Raw genomic sequence first — 13,570 nt, 5'->3', positions numbered from 1 at the left:
TGAAGGCCAACATGCCATTAGCTTTCTTCACTGCCTGCTGTACCTGCATGCCAATTTTCAGTGACTGGTGTACAAGGACACCCAGGTCTTGCTGCACTTCCCCCTAACATAACCTGACACAATTGAGATAATAATCTGCCTCCTTGTTTTTGCTGCCAAAGTGGATAACCTCACATTTATCTATATTATACTGCAACTGCCATGCATCTGCACACTCACCTATTTTTCGTATCATCTGCAAATTTGGCCACAAAGCCATCAATCCCCTCGTCCAAATTGTTAATAAACAACTTGAAGAGTAGTGGCCCCAGCACCGACCCCTGCAGAACTCTGCGAGATACTGACAGCCAAACAGAAAAAACAACCTTTATTGCCACTCTTTGTCTTCTGCCATCCAGCCAACCTGCTATCCATGCTAGTATCTGCCATTTGATATCCGTGGGCTCTCATCTTCCTTAGCTGCCTAATACCTTATCAAAGGCTTTCTGAAAATTTGGACATTTTCCTTGAGGTCATCCCTTTTGATGTCTCATTTTCACACCTTACACTTCCTTATCTCTGTGTCTCCCTCTACCCTGACTCTCAGTCTGAAGAAGGATCTCGACCCGAAATGTCACCTATTCTAGAGAAACGTCTATCCAAGCATGCTGCCTGTCTCGCTGAGTTACTCCAGCATTTTGTCTAATTACAACCTCCAAATAAGCTCTGCACTATAGACTTGGAGGCATTGGTTTTGTCTTTGTGCACTTTCGTGTTTGTTTGTTTATATATACAGTATATATATATGTATATATATATATATATATACATATATATGTGTGTGTGTGTTTGTATATGTGTGTGTGTGTGTTTGTTTGTATGTGTTTGTATGTGTTTGTATGTATATATACACACACACACACGGAACTTTTTCTCCCTTTATCATATTGTTTACAGACTATTATGTTTACATGTTCTGTTGTGCTGCTGCAAGTAAGAATTTCATTAATCTATCAGGGGCATATATGACCATAAAACACTCTTGACTCCAGATTCCAGCATCTTCAGTTTCTTTTGTCTCCTCTTGCTTTCTTGCATCGTCGCCCTCCTCCTTAATTAACAACAAACTATAATCTGGTGTACCCCACATTATCTCCAGCTCAAATTGCTTCTTAATGCGAGACGCAGCATCATAATCTTCACATCACACGGGTTTACGTCCCGGGTTCAACTCGTGATTGTGGGAGGCGACTGTATCCCCCCACATTGCACTGGGTTTGGATGTTTCTTCATAAAAAGTTGTGAGTGGAAAACGCATTCTGATCGTGTGAGACGCCAGCAGCGGATCGGTAGTTCCTTGGGAAAGTCCTGTTGTAATTATATATAAAAAACAAACCGAGGTTTTTTTTGTTTGCTGTCCGCAAACATAGCGGTCGTCTGTCGCATTAGCAAATAGGCAATAATCTTCATTTTCCCCTTGAGTTAACCTGCACCATCTCCCACACAGAACGAACAGTTATAACAATGAGGGAAATTGTGCACATCCAGGCTGGACAATGCGGGAACCAGATTGGAGCCAAGGTAAGGAATCCACCACAGACTACACGAAAATAATTTATGTTTGTATAAAAAATACACGATGCAAAGAATTACTGTCAGACGCAAAATATTCCAGGATTATAATTCATTAAAAATGTTACCATTGCCGGATTTTTCTCCCTCAAAGAAAATCAAACCACACCCTTTCTCAATGCTATGAAACGTGGGAAATTGATTCAGTGAGATGCAGTCAGCCGAGCAAGATGCCACGCTGTGTGATTTTAATGGCAGCTATTGTCTGCGAGGTTTTTTCTTTTTAAAAAAATGATACAAAGTGGGGGGATATTGTGGGTATTGTTCTGTGAATGTGTGAAAGCAACTGTATGTGTGAAAGCCCATGCTGAAGGCAGCTTTGTATACCCCTCCCTCTCCATTCCTTTGTCTCGATGCCAGAAATCGACACAAGAGGATCCAATGTCATTTCGATCAAAATCCAACGCAAACGCTAATAACCAAACCTTTCCTCAATTTGAAGTGAATTCGCAGGGCGGGGGGAGGTGGGGGCTCAGTGTAGAAACATAAGTTAGGCAGCTGATGGTGCAGATCGCTCCAGGCTCCTGTGGTTATCTGAGGCGCTAAGTCGCTGAATTGGGCAGCACCCTCTCGGAGGAAAGCTTCGTGCAGGCGGCCAGCTTGGATTGCGAACAATGTCCTTTCATCCCCCCCACGCAAAATTATTTCCCAATTCATTGTTTTGGAGGATTGCGAATCGTGGACATTTTTCCAGCCCGACTGGTGGAAACGTCTTTCTTATAAAGGAGTGGGGTTGGGTTTGCCTGGGTTCCCCGTTATCGCTGCCTCCAGATTAGAATAATGCTGCCCCCATGATTACATCTAGTTTCCTAAGAGCGATTCAATAAATTTCGCTTTCGACATCCCAACTAGTTGCCCTCTTTTTTCCCATCAGTTCTCGTGTTGTAAATCCAGTTTACGAAAGGGGGCTAGAAATTCTCGCCAAGCCAGAAACGCAGGATTGATGCGCTCTGTCACTTCCAAAGGCTTGGTTTGGATTGGATTGGGTCCGGGTGTTTTGTGTAGTCCATTGGGCGATCCTGCGAGAAATCCATTCTCAACCGGCTTTGATGCAGCCCTCTGACCCACATGCAGTTTTCCCATTGTGCCAAAATGCGTTGAAACCAGCTGAAGGAAGGGTGCGGTTAAACACTTCGGCCATCGTAAGGATCACAAACCCCCTCCTCGCCCCGCCCGCCCATGATGTCCTGCGCTCTTGATGCTTTCAGCTTGAGATTGGTCCAGCCTGCATCAGCGAGTCGCGGTTATATTGTTCAAACCTTCGGGCTACCAATCTGAAGGCACTGCTCCTTTAACACGCTGAAAGAACGACATTCGTTGTTACAGACAGCATCTGCCAGTTCTTCGGATATTGGGAGCTGGACAGTGAGCATTCCTTCAACAATTCTGCATTTGCAGGTTTCATTATTTTGTTACATTTGTGAAAAATCGGCATTTGTGCCATTTTGAAAGCTAATGTTGCCAAATTAGGGTTAAAGGTAAATTATTTACGCCAACCTTTTGCCGATGAATAATCCTAACTGCTCAATAAATCTAACATAAATTCTCAAAGTGCTGAATGACCTACTGAAACATTCAGTTCACCAAGGCTACGTTCTCTGCCACAGAGGGCAGTGGAGGCCAATTCACTGGATGAATTTAAAAGAGAGTTTGATAGAGCTCTAGGGGCCTGTGGAATCAAGGGATATGGGGGGAAGGCAGGCACAGGTTATTGATTGTGGATGATCAGCCATGATCACAATGAATGGCGGTGCTGGCTCGAAGGGCCAAATGGCCTCCTCCGGCACCTATTTTCTATGTTTCTAATGACAAGGTAGCAGGTACTTCTTTTCATAAAGATTATTAGGTAAAGTAAACGTTTTGCAACAATTTGTTAATATTTCTGCAGGTTTCTAATTTTGAGCCTCGGATAAAATTCTTAATGGCATAAGTTGTTTGCTGGCAAAACCTTCACTCAAAGGTCATTTGGTACCCTTGTCAATGGAGTTCACCTATTGAATTGCAATAACAGTGTACAGGTGGTACATGAACTACCTCAAACCAATTGCTGTGTACACCAAGAAAAAAATAAACCTTTGGAAGAACTTAACGGGCCAAGCAGACGAGTGGGGGTAAAGGTGATGGTTCCCATTTTGGGTCGAGACTCTGCATCACATTCTGTTTATTTAAACGTCATTGAGTTGCATTATTTCTTCATTGCACATGTCAACGGCCTCAGAAACAGCTGTATATACCTCTGCTTCACAACAACACGGCTGCACTTTGGATGAAATTCACTTTGTTTTGCCATTCCAGAGCTAAAATCATATGGAATCCCAATAATTCCATGTTATAAATGCTAGCTTCTCCTGCAATCTGGGATAGATCTGTACTCCAAACTGCGTGATACTTCTGTGCAGCTAGATGGCAGTGCACTGTTTTCCCCCTTTACCAGGAACGTCGTGAGATAGGATCATTTAAAGAATTCACTGCTGTTCAACTTTGTTGACATGTATGTAGTAAGGCATCTGACTGAAATTAATTTGGGATGAGCCTGAAATGAATTCTCAATGGATAATAAAACTCATGTTCTAGCCCACAGTGATCATTGGTGTTTTGCTGGTGGGATCAATTTGCAGAGATTAGTTAAGGCATTTAATTAGTGCCACTGCCATCCATGCACATTGCCTATGTTGAGTATCCATATTTAAAGGGTTTTATACCATTACATCACTTGGAAATCCAACCTTTTCCACCTGAATGATTTGTTTTTTAAATGGAGGTGGCCCAATTTTATGAAGGTCTAAAATGCATGCCTTTGGTGAAGAAATATATCTTCGTCATAATCTTTGTTTTTTTTTACCCCTGATCCTCCATTTGTAACATAAATATTATAAACACCAAAATGTGGGTGTAAAGCTTTTCTACACATCAATTGTATCTGATATGTATGTGCCTGTCATGGAAAAGTTCTGCTCAATATAGAGAAATATATAAAATTTACTCCTGCAAATTGACATTTAGAAAATGGCTTTTGGCAAATTGAGGATTGGTGTCAGAGCATGTTATTTTGCCTCTCAAGTTAAAGAGAAACAGATTTTTTTCCTCTGGATAATCCAGAATGTCAACAGGACTAGTCAACAGGAAAATCATGAATTTGTTGTTTTTAAACAATGTTTCGGGGAAATCTAAATCCTGGTTCAACTTTACAAACTTTCAAGACTGAGAGGTGGTGGGTAAATGGAATGAGCTGCTAGAAGTGGTAGTTGAAGCAGGTACTATAACATTTAAAATACATTTGGCCAGGTACGTGGATAGGAAGAGTTTAGATGGATATGGGCCAAACACGGGCAGGTGGGACTAGTGTATATGGGGCAGCTTTGTTGGCACAGGAAAATTGGGTCGATCGGCAGATTTCTATTTGGTGCATATGCCTGATCTGTGGGATCATCACAATTTGTAAATTCAAAGGCTACATTCCACCAAGATGAAAAATCTAATTTGTGAATGAATTTGTGTTCTGCATCTCTAGTTTTGGGAAGTGATCAGTGATGAACATGGAATTGATCCGTCTGGAAGTGCTTGTGGAGATAGTGACATACACTTGGAAAGGATCAATGTCTACTACAATGAAGCAACTGGTAAGGAGTTATTGAATTACTCCTTCAAACATCTGATGATATGTACAACTCTAACTGGACTACCGTCCATTTGTACAACCCAGGCATCTCTAGTCTGGAGTTTTCTTGGATTAATCCAAAACACAAATGTTTTCACTATTCTTTCCAAAAAAGGCATTTTAATTTTTATATTGAACTTTCCAGAATTTTGAATCTGTTTCTAATTCAATATTGCCGTTGTTTGGTTATTTTCCAGGTGACAAATACGTTCCTCGTGCAATTCTGGTGGATTTGGAACCTGGTACCATGGATTCCGTCAGATCTGGGCCATATGGACGGATATTTAGACCAGATAACTTTATATTTGGTAGGGTTACAATAATATCTTTCAATTGCATAAAAAGATGGTTTAAGATAGTTGAGTGGGTATTGTAAAGATAAAGAGATTGGGGTTTATGATGGGTATGTGCCCATATTTATGTCAGGTAATGTGTTTTAAGCTTTGGTCTGCTAACCTTTGTGGTGAAGAAAAAATAGGTAGGCTGACAACCCCTCCCCCTCAATGAGTGAACTCTTCTGGAAACTGTGCATTTTAGGGTGTTTGGTAAGGATTTGTTGTATCTGCCAACGTTTCCTATCTTGGACTGGAAGAATGGCCCTTTGCATGAAGAATCAATAGAAAACTCTATTTCTTGTTAAGCATTTCCTCAAAGTCAAAGACGACTTGCTTCCACTCTGGTAGACACAAAATGCTGGAGTAACTCCGCGGGACAGGCAGCATCTCCGGAGAGAAGGAATGGAGAGAGAATTCCTTCTCCCCAGAGATGCTGCCTGTCCCGCTGAGTTACTGCAGCATTTTGTGTCTACCTTTGATTTAAACCAGCATCTGCAGTTCTCTCCTACACATTGCTTCCACTCTGTTCTAGCGGATTCTGAAGTAGCCGATCAGACCAATAAGGGAACTGCAAACGTCCAAAGATGGGACAAGTCTGGTGGGTTGGCAGTTTGAAAGTCACTGCTTTTACAGAGTTTCTGTGTTCTCCCAGTGTATGGATTTTTGGTTTTCATCATGATTCTAAATATTCCTTCTTTACTGGGCAGTCATGGGCCAGAGGTTCGCGGGAGTCAGCGAGGATGTTGTGTTCTTCAAGGAGGCTTTGAGCACATTCTTGAATCAATTTCCTTGAGTCTGTTTGATAACAAACTCCCCTGAGAATAGTGTTTTTGTTTTGGGACTCTGGTATTGGGCATGCACCCAATATGCCCTAGCCAATGTAATCACATGAGTTGTAACTAGACCATAGAGCTATACAGCATGGATACATGCCCTCCAGCATAAGATGTCCATTCCAACCAAGTTGCCGAACCAAGCTAGACCCACTTGCCTGTGCCATATCCCTCCAAACATTTCTTGTCCATGTATTGGTCCAATTAGGCTCTCAACACTGGGGATCTTGGGCTGAAAGACAACACTGATGTGGTTCACAACCTTCCAATGAGTTAAGGATTTTGCAGAAATGGTGTTGTGGTGTCTTTAGGTTCCTGCTGTAGGTAGTCCAATTCTCGGAAAAAATACTGGGAAAGGATCATTGCTGCCTGGTAACCCATAGGTTTTGTACCAGCTCTCATGTCTTGGTCCTCAAGTATTTTTTTGACAATCGATCAAAGGCAGCAATGAATATCATCACCTATGTTAGTCTTTCCAGAGTCATAGCTCACAAAATACAGAAAGTGGTCCACCTTTTCCAGGGTCCTATCATGAACCTTCAATGTCAGTACACAGTTACACAGTGGCGCAGGTTGGTGAAAGACCTTGGATCTTGCTGATGCTGAGTGTAAAGGGCCTGTCCCACTTAGGCGACTGCCGGCGACTGTCAGTCGTAGCAGATCGCCTAAATTTTCTTTTACCCTACGACAATGACCACGACAATGCCCCTGGCTAAGAGATTATACCGTCTTCGGAAACATTGCGAAATTCCCACGCTTATCAATGCTTCTTTGGCGTCCTAATTTTTGCTGAAATCACTGACAAGTCTGTAATTACTTGAGAGTTTTGAAATATAACCTCTTGCCTCTTGCCCTGGCTGATGGTAAATAAATTGGTTAAACACAAGTAGTTTATGGTATCTTCAAATGACTTTACTTAATTTAATATTATGTGCTTCTAAATGCATCTGCGACAACCTAGCAAACCTGGGGACAGTATGCGACAGCACCCGCAATAAGCTACGATACCTGGCGACAAGCCAGCTGTCGCCAAGAAATTTCTATCTGGAAAATTTCTCAGTGATGCGCCGAGATCCACTACGATTCTTCGAAGACTCCTCACGATCATGCCCGCAACATCCCAGCGAACTGTCGGCGACAGCCTAGTCACCTTAAAATCGCCTAAGTGGGACAGGCCCTTATGGCTGAGTGTAACTCCTTCAATAAATGAGTTGAGATGGCTTGCAGCTTGGGCTTCAATTGTATTGCATTGCCTGCATCTGCAGCTCAGCTACTGAGATTCAGGTAATCTTGGCTCTGGAGTGCAGTCATCGTAAACTGAAGTTTCGCTTTATATTTGAAGATTAGCGTCACTCCTGCAGAATATTTTTTGGAGAGGGGATACTAACATGAGGTGAAAAAGATTGAGAAAAGTTTTGAGCCTAATGACGTAGCCTTGTTCGCCATGAGTCTTCAGTTCAGTTCAATTTAATTTATTGTCAGGTGTACTGAGGTGCAGTGAAAAGCTTTTGTTGCATGCTAACCAGCCAGCAACAGCCAACAGTCAATACATGATTACAATCGAGCCATTCACAGTATACAGATACATGATAATTGAATAATGTTCAGTGCAAGGTAAAACCAGAAAAGTTCGATCAAAGATAGTCTGAGGGTCCCCGATGAGATAGATAGTAGTTCAGGACTGCTGTTCATTCTCTTCACCAAATATGTTTCTGTTGTAGACCTGTTGAATGGTATCATGGCTTGCAAAGAACAAACATAATATGAAGACTAATTTCTGTACATCCGAATTTGAAGAGGTATACTGCAGGGATGCAGTTTTTTTTTAAAAAACAGCCTATATGTTGCATTGGAAAAGAGCAAAGGGGCATAAAGTATAAATTATCTTATTTAAAGGCCAGCCTGTAGGGAAATAATTATATTCAAACTAAATCTTCATTCAAAACTGAGTAGTATTTTGCCTACTGTAATCTTTTGTTTCTCAAACCGGTTTCATTTTGATATCCATTCTCCAGTGCTCCTGATGAATATGTGCTGGGTGGAGTTCATTTGGGGTGCAAAGCCTTTTTCTAAATTTTGGTAGTTTCCCATCGATCAGATTTTCAGATGGAACTAATAATATAGCTTTGTGTAAACTAGTTTTGGAGAATAAATTGCATTGCAAAAATGTTCTAAGGCATGAGATTTATTTCTTCCAGGTCAAAGTGGTGCTGGAAATAACTGGGCCAAGGGTCACTACACAGAGGGAGCTGAACTGGTAGATGCAGTACTTGATGCCGTAAGGAAGGAGTCTGAGAATTGTGACTGTTTACAGGGATTCCAACTCACTCACTCTCTGGGTGGTGGCACTGGCTCCGGAATGGGAACCCTCCTCATCAGCAAGATCCGTGAGGAATATCCTGACCGTATCATGAACACCTTCAGTGTCATGCCCTCCCCTAAAGTTTCAGACACGGTGGTGGAACCATACAATGCTACCTTGTCTGTGCACCAGCTGGTGGAGAATACAGATGAGACATACTGCATTGACAATGAGGCCCTTTACGATATCTGCTTTCGTACTATGAAGTTGACCACTCCCACTTATGGAGATCTCAATCACTTGGTTTCTGCTACCATGAGTGGAGTCACTACCTGCCTTCGCTTCCCTGGACAACTTAACGCTGATCTTCGCAAGCTGGCAGTTAACATGGTCCCTTTCCCTCGGCTACACTTCTTTATGCCAGGATTTGCGCCACTTACCACCCGTGGCAGCCAGAATTACAGAGCGCTTACTCTGCCAGAGCTAACACAGCAAATGTTTGATGCTAAAAACATGATGGCGGCCTGTGACCCAAGGCATGGACGCTACTTGACTGTTGCTGCCATATTCCGAGGCCGAATGTCCATGAAGGAAGTGGACGAACAGATGCTCAACATCCAGAACAAGAACAGCAGCTACTTTGTGGAGTGGATTCCTAACAATGTTAAAACAGCTGTTTGTGACATCCCGCCAAGAAACCTCAAGATGTCCTCCACCTTCATTGGTAACAGCACTGCCATCCAGGAGTTGTTCAAGCGCTTTTCAGATCAATTCAATGCCATGTTCCGCAGGAAGGCTTTCTTGCACTGGTACACTGGAGAGGGAATGGATGAAATGGAGTTCACTGAGGCAGAGAGCAACATGAATGACCTGGTATCTGAGTACCAACAGTACCAGGATGCCACTGCAGATGAACAGGAAGACTTTGAAGAGGAGGAGGTGGAAAATGATGAAGCATAAATTCAAAGGAATCTTTAAGAGGCTGCAACAGCAAGTTGCAGAACAATTCATATTTCTGAATCTGTGTTGAATTCTGCGTAATTTGCCAACCTTTTCATCAAGATGGTGTGATACTGAGAGTACTGTAAAAATGGGATATTTTTTGAAGATTGTATGTTTGTTTGTGTGGCTGCGTGTAGTTCTAATCAGCACTGCCCCATTATGGTAAATTATTAAATCAAGACTTTAAAGAAAATATTGCCTCCTTTTATGAATTGACCTGAAACACGACTGAAGCTGTCTTCATTCCATTTTTTTTCATTTGTAATTGATTTTGGAGTAGTACATGTATGTTTTTAATACAAAATTACCTTTACAGTTTTGGTGCTCACAATAGAGCCTTATGTACTCTTTCAGATTTTACCTTTCCGTAGTGGGAAACAATGTTGTCAACTGGGAAAAAAAGCCTGTGCGAGCTTTGTCCATTATTTGTTATGAGGATAGATTGACACAATTTTTAAAAAAAAGCTCCTGCAGAGTTTTTTAAGTATGATTATTTTCTTTCTGAGAGAAAGTAAGAGTACAAAAATGTATTGAATAAATCTGGGGCACTAGGGCTTTAGTTAGTTTGTTTTATAAAGCAACTATTTAATGGACATAACTTTCCCTAGAAGTGTGGTACAATGGACTGTTTAATAGTGAGTGTTGAGATCTGATAGAGCTACGTTGACCAAGATGCAGATATAGGCCCATGAAATGTGACTTCCACTTCCATGAACTGCACAGCCTCAGTTTATTTGGTCTATTTGGATCTGTGGTCATTCTCTGTATTGCATGCAAATCTAACTTTGTCTTTCTGCCATGCTAATAAATGCGTAAAACTTTCCTCCTGTTTTTATTTCCTTCAATAACTGACTACATACAGCAAAATACTGCAACCACACATCACCCTTTCCCAATGAGATGAAATGGAGCGAGAAGGGGGGAAGTGGAAAGAGATGGGATTTGTTTGGTTTTGCATCTGGATCGATAAAGTCCATTATTATTATATACCAGGGAAAGGAAGCAAATATCAGGATTCCTTATTACATGCACAAAAAACACATTGGATCTAAACTTCTTTGCTGATCCTTGCCAGCATTTTGCTAACTATACTTCAACGTTGGATTCTTCATTCAATGGAAGAGCGCTAAGTTGTGACAATGCAACAGACGGATAGTGTTAATGTACGGGGATCACTGGGCGGCACGGACTTGGAGGGCCGAAAAGGCCTGTTTCCGGCTGTATATATATGATATGATATGATAAAAGAACCGTGTGAAAAGCAAGGGGCAAAAGTAATAAATAACTTTCATCTTTTGACCTAATTAAGTTACATTTTTAATTGCTTTACAGGTTCTAGATTTCTATCTTTTAAATATTACTATTTTTTGTAATTTTAAAAAGTTTTTGAACATTGGCAAGTTTAACATCTGACTTAGCCGGGGGTATGGCTTAGCCAGCAGTCAAAATTTATTTAATAATTTTATAATTGAAATTATGAAATGCTCATTAACTGCCCCTCCTCTCTCATGACAGCGTTAATGGGTGCAAAGCTCCACTGCTTTGCTTAATGAGGATTAGGACACCTTTGATCAGACAGATAACATTGGCAGATCAACAAAAGGTTGGTTTAGGTTTATACTTACCATGTTGGTCAGTTTGAACATGGACTGCTGGCAGAAAATTCTGCCTGAATTAATTGAATGCCATTTTGTTTTTAGACAAATCTTCCTGCACTGTGGAGGCCAAACAGTCTGTCAGAACCAGGTCAGCTCTATGAAAGATTTGTTCACGTTGGGTCTACAACCAACCCTTTTCCAGTGTTATCTGCCTTTTGAAAATTATGATTGAAAACTTAATCCATTACCTTTAAAGTATTGTGATCTAGAACCTAACAATACATTAGAGTGGGGAAAACAATCCTTATTTCCCATCAAGTTCTTCTAATAACTATTTAAATTCATCAAACCTGGTTATTGGCCCACTTTCCAGAAGAAATTGCTACTCTTTACTTGATGCATCATGACCTCAATCATTGAGTCTCCATTTAAGCTTCTCTGCTCTGTTCAAAAATCAAAGTGCTAGAACAACTCAGCAGGTTAGGCAGCATCTGTGATGTGGGTGAACAGATAATGTTTCTGATAGGGACCCTTCTTCAGTCTGCTCAATTCAATTCAACACGACACATCTTTTATCCTGACTATATCTAGAGAACATCGATAGGTGATGTTTTGGGGCGACACCATTCTTCAGACTGATTGTGTGGGGGGAGGCAGGACACAGCCTGGCAACTACTAGGACACAGTGCTTGAGTAACTCAGTGGACCAGGCAGCATCTCTGGAGAACATGGATAGGTAACGTAAATCAAAACCCTTGAAGAAAAACAATTCGGTGATTGGGAAAATAGTTATGCTTACTTAGAAGAGCTAGTAAATCATAAGTCCTCTGATTTGCAGCTCCAAGGACACCTAGCATGAAAATTAGATGAACTTTATTTCTCAGATACATTCGAGAATGTACATACTAGCTCTTGTCTCTGATGTAACAAACAACCCATATTTTCAGCACTTTAAACAGTTAGATCTACAAACTTGTCAACTGCTGTTTGTATATAAGATGGAATTGATTATAAGTGCATGCTGCGAGCAAGCTCACCGGACTTCACCTCATGCCATGATTCCAGAATGGCGCATGACCCACAGACTTTAAGATACAGATATTGTAAGGAATTCCCGACAAGCTTTTGCAACAAGCCTTATCAATTGAAGAATGTTTGAGACGCAGCTTATTTGCTGCTGTTTAGTTCAATAAATCATCAATAAATGCTTTTTTCTATTATTGTTTGAGTGCTCTTCATCCAATGCTGGTCCGAATCCTTGAAACCTTTTCATTATTTCATTACAATCACTTTTGTCACTGACATGAGGCTCACTGGGAAATAATTTCCTGGATTATCTCTACATACTTCCCTTTTTAAACAAAGGAACAACATTGGCTACTCACCAAACTTCAAGAACCTCCCTTGTAGTATCAAGACTTTATCAGGGCCTCTACAATATCATCTCTTAATAACCTGGGATAGATTCCGTCAGGCCCATGCCATTTATCCATCTTAATGCTCTTCAAGAAACTTACAAAATTCTTAAGGGGCTGGACAGGCTAGATGCAGGAAGATTGTTCCCGATGTTGGGGAAGTCCAGAACAAGGGGTCACAGTTTAAGGATAAGGGGGAAGTCTTTTAGGACCGAGATGAAAACGTTTTTTTTCACACACAGTGGTGAATCTGTGGAATTCTCTGCCACAGAAGGTAGTTGAGGCCAGTTCATTGGCTATATTTAAGAGGGAGTTGGATGTGGCCCTTGTGGCTAAAGGGATCAGGCAGGGATCAGGAGAGAAGGCAGGTACGAGATACTGAGTTGGATGATCAGCCATGATCATATTGAATGGCGGTGCAGGCTCGAAGGGCTGAATGGCCTACTCCTGCACCTATTTTCTATGTTTCAAGAGCACTATAACCACTTCCTTTTCAATCTCAAATTAACCTGGCATATTATTAATCCCCACATTGATGATACTGTCCTCCATACCATTCTCTTGTTGAACACGAATGCAAAGTACTTGTTTAGTACCTCGCCTACATCCTCTGACTCCAAGCATAAATTCCCTCCTTTATCATTGAATGGTCCTATCCTCTCCCTTGTTACCCGTGACAATAAACTGACCTTGAAACCTCTTGTTTTAATGTACATGTTGGGATTTTCTTTAATTTGACTTGACAATAGAAACATAGAAAATAGGTGCAGGAGTAGGCCACTCGGCCCTTTGAGCCAGCACCACCATTCAATATGA

At 41.3% G+C, this 13,570-nt stretch overlaps 1 protein-coding gene across 4 annotated transcripts; it reads left to right on the top strand.

Moving 5' to 3' along the window:
- The first annotated feature begins 1,361 nt into the window (after positions 1–1,361).
- Positions 1,362–10,552, top strand: LOC144604348 (tubulin beta-2 chain-like). 4 transcript variants are annotated; one of them, XM_078418629.1, is made up of 4 exons: positions 1,362–1,560; positions 5,123–5,231; positions 5,467–5,577; positions 8,636–10,552. In XM_078418629.1, the coding sequence occupies exons 1-4, from the start codon at positions 1,504–1,506 to the stop codon at positions 9,697–9,699; spliced, it is 1,341 nt and encodes a 446-aa protein (XP_078274755.1). In that variant the 5' UTR covers positions 1,362–1,503; the 3' UTR covers positions 9,700–10,552. The 4 variants fall into 4 exon arrangements, with proteins under 4 accessions (XP_078274755.1, XP_078274757.1, XP_078274758.1 ...); XM_078418631.1 differs by lacking the exon at positions 1,362–1,560 and adding an exon at positions 2,835–2,976; XM_078418632.1 differs by lacking the exon at positions 1,362–1,560 and adding an exon at positions 2,891–3,009.
- The last annotated feature ends 3,018 nt before the right edge of the window (positions 10,553–13,570 follow it).

Source organism: Rhinoraja longicauda, chromosome 22 (assembly GCF_053455715.1).
Source record: "Rhinoraja longicauda isolate Sanriku21f chromosome 22, sRhiLon1.1, whole genome shotgun sequence".
In the NCBI taxonomy this organism is placed as follows: Eukaryota; Metazoa; Chordata; class Chondrichthyes; order Rajiformes; family Arhynchobatidae; genus Rhinoraja; species Rhinoraja longicauda.
This window is presented reverse-complemented; position numbering and strand designations above follow the sequence as displayed.

What these genes read in the sequence shown, in the direction of transcription:
- LOC144604348 (XM_078418629.1), top strand. Translation starts at nt 1,504, where the DNA reads ATGAGGGAAATTGTGCACATCCAGGCTGGACAATGCGGGAACCAGATT. An exon ending in GGAACCAGATTGGAGCCAAG is followed by an intron (nt 1,561 to 5,122) that starts GTAAGGAATCCA and finishes CTGCATCTCTAG; the next exon opens with TTTTGGGAAGTGATCAGTGA. An exon ending in CTACTACAATGAAGCAACTG is followed by an intron (nt 5,232 to 5,466) that starts GTAAGGAGTTAT and finishes GTTATTTTCCAG; the next exon opens with GTGACAAATACGTTCCTCGT.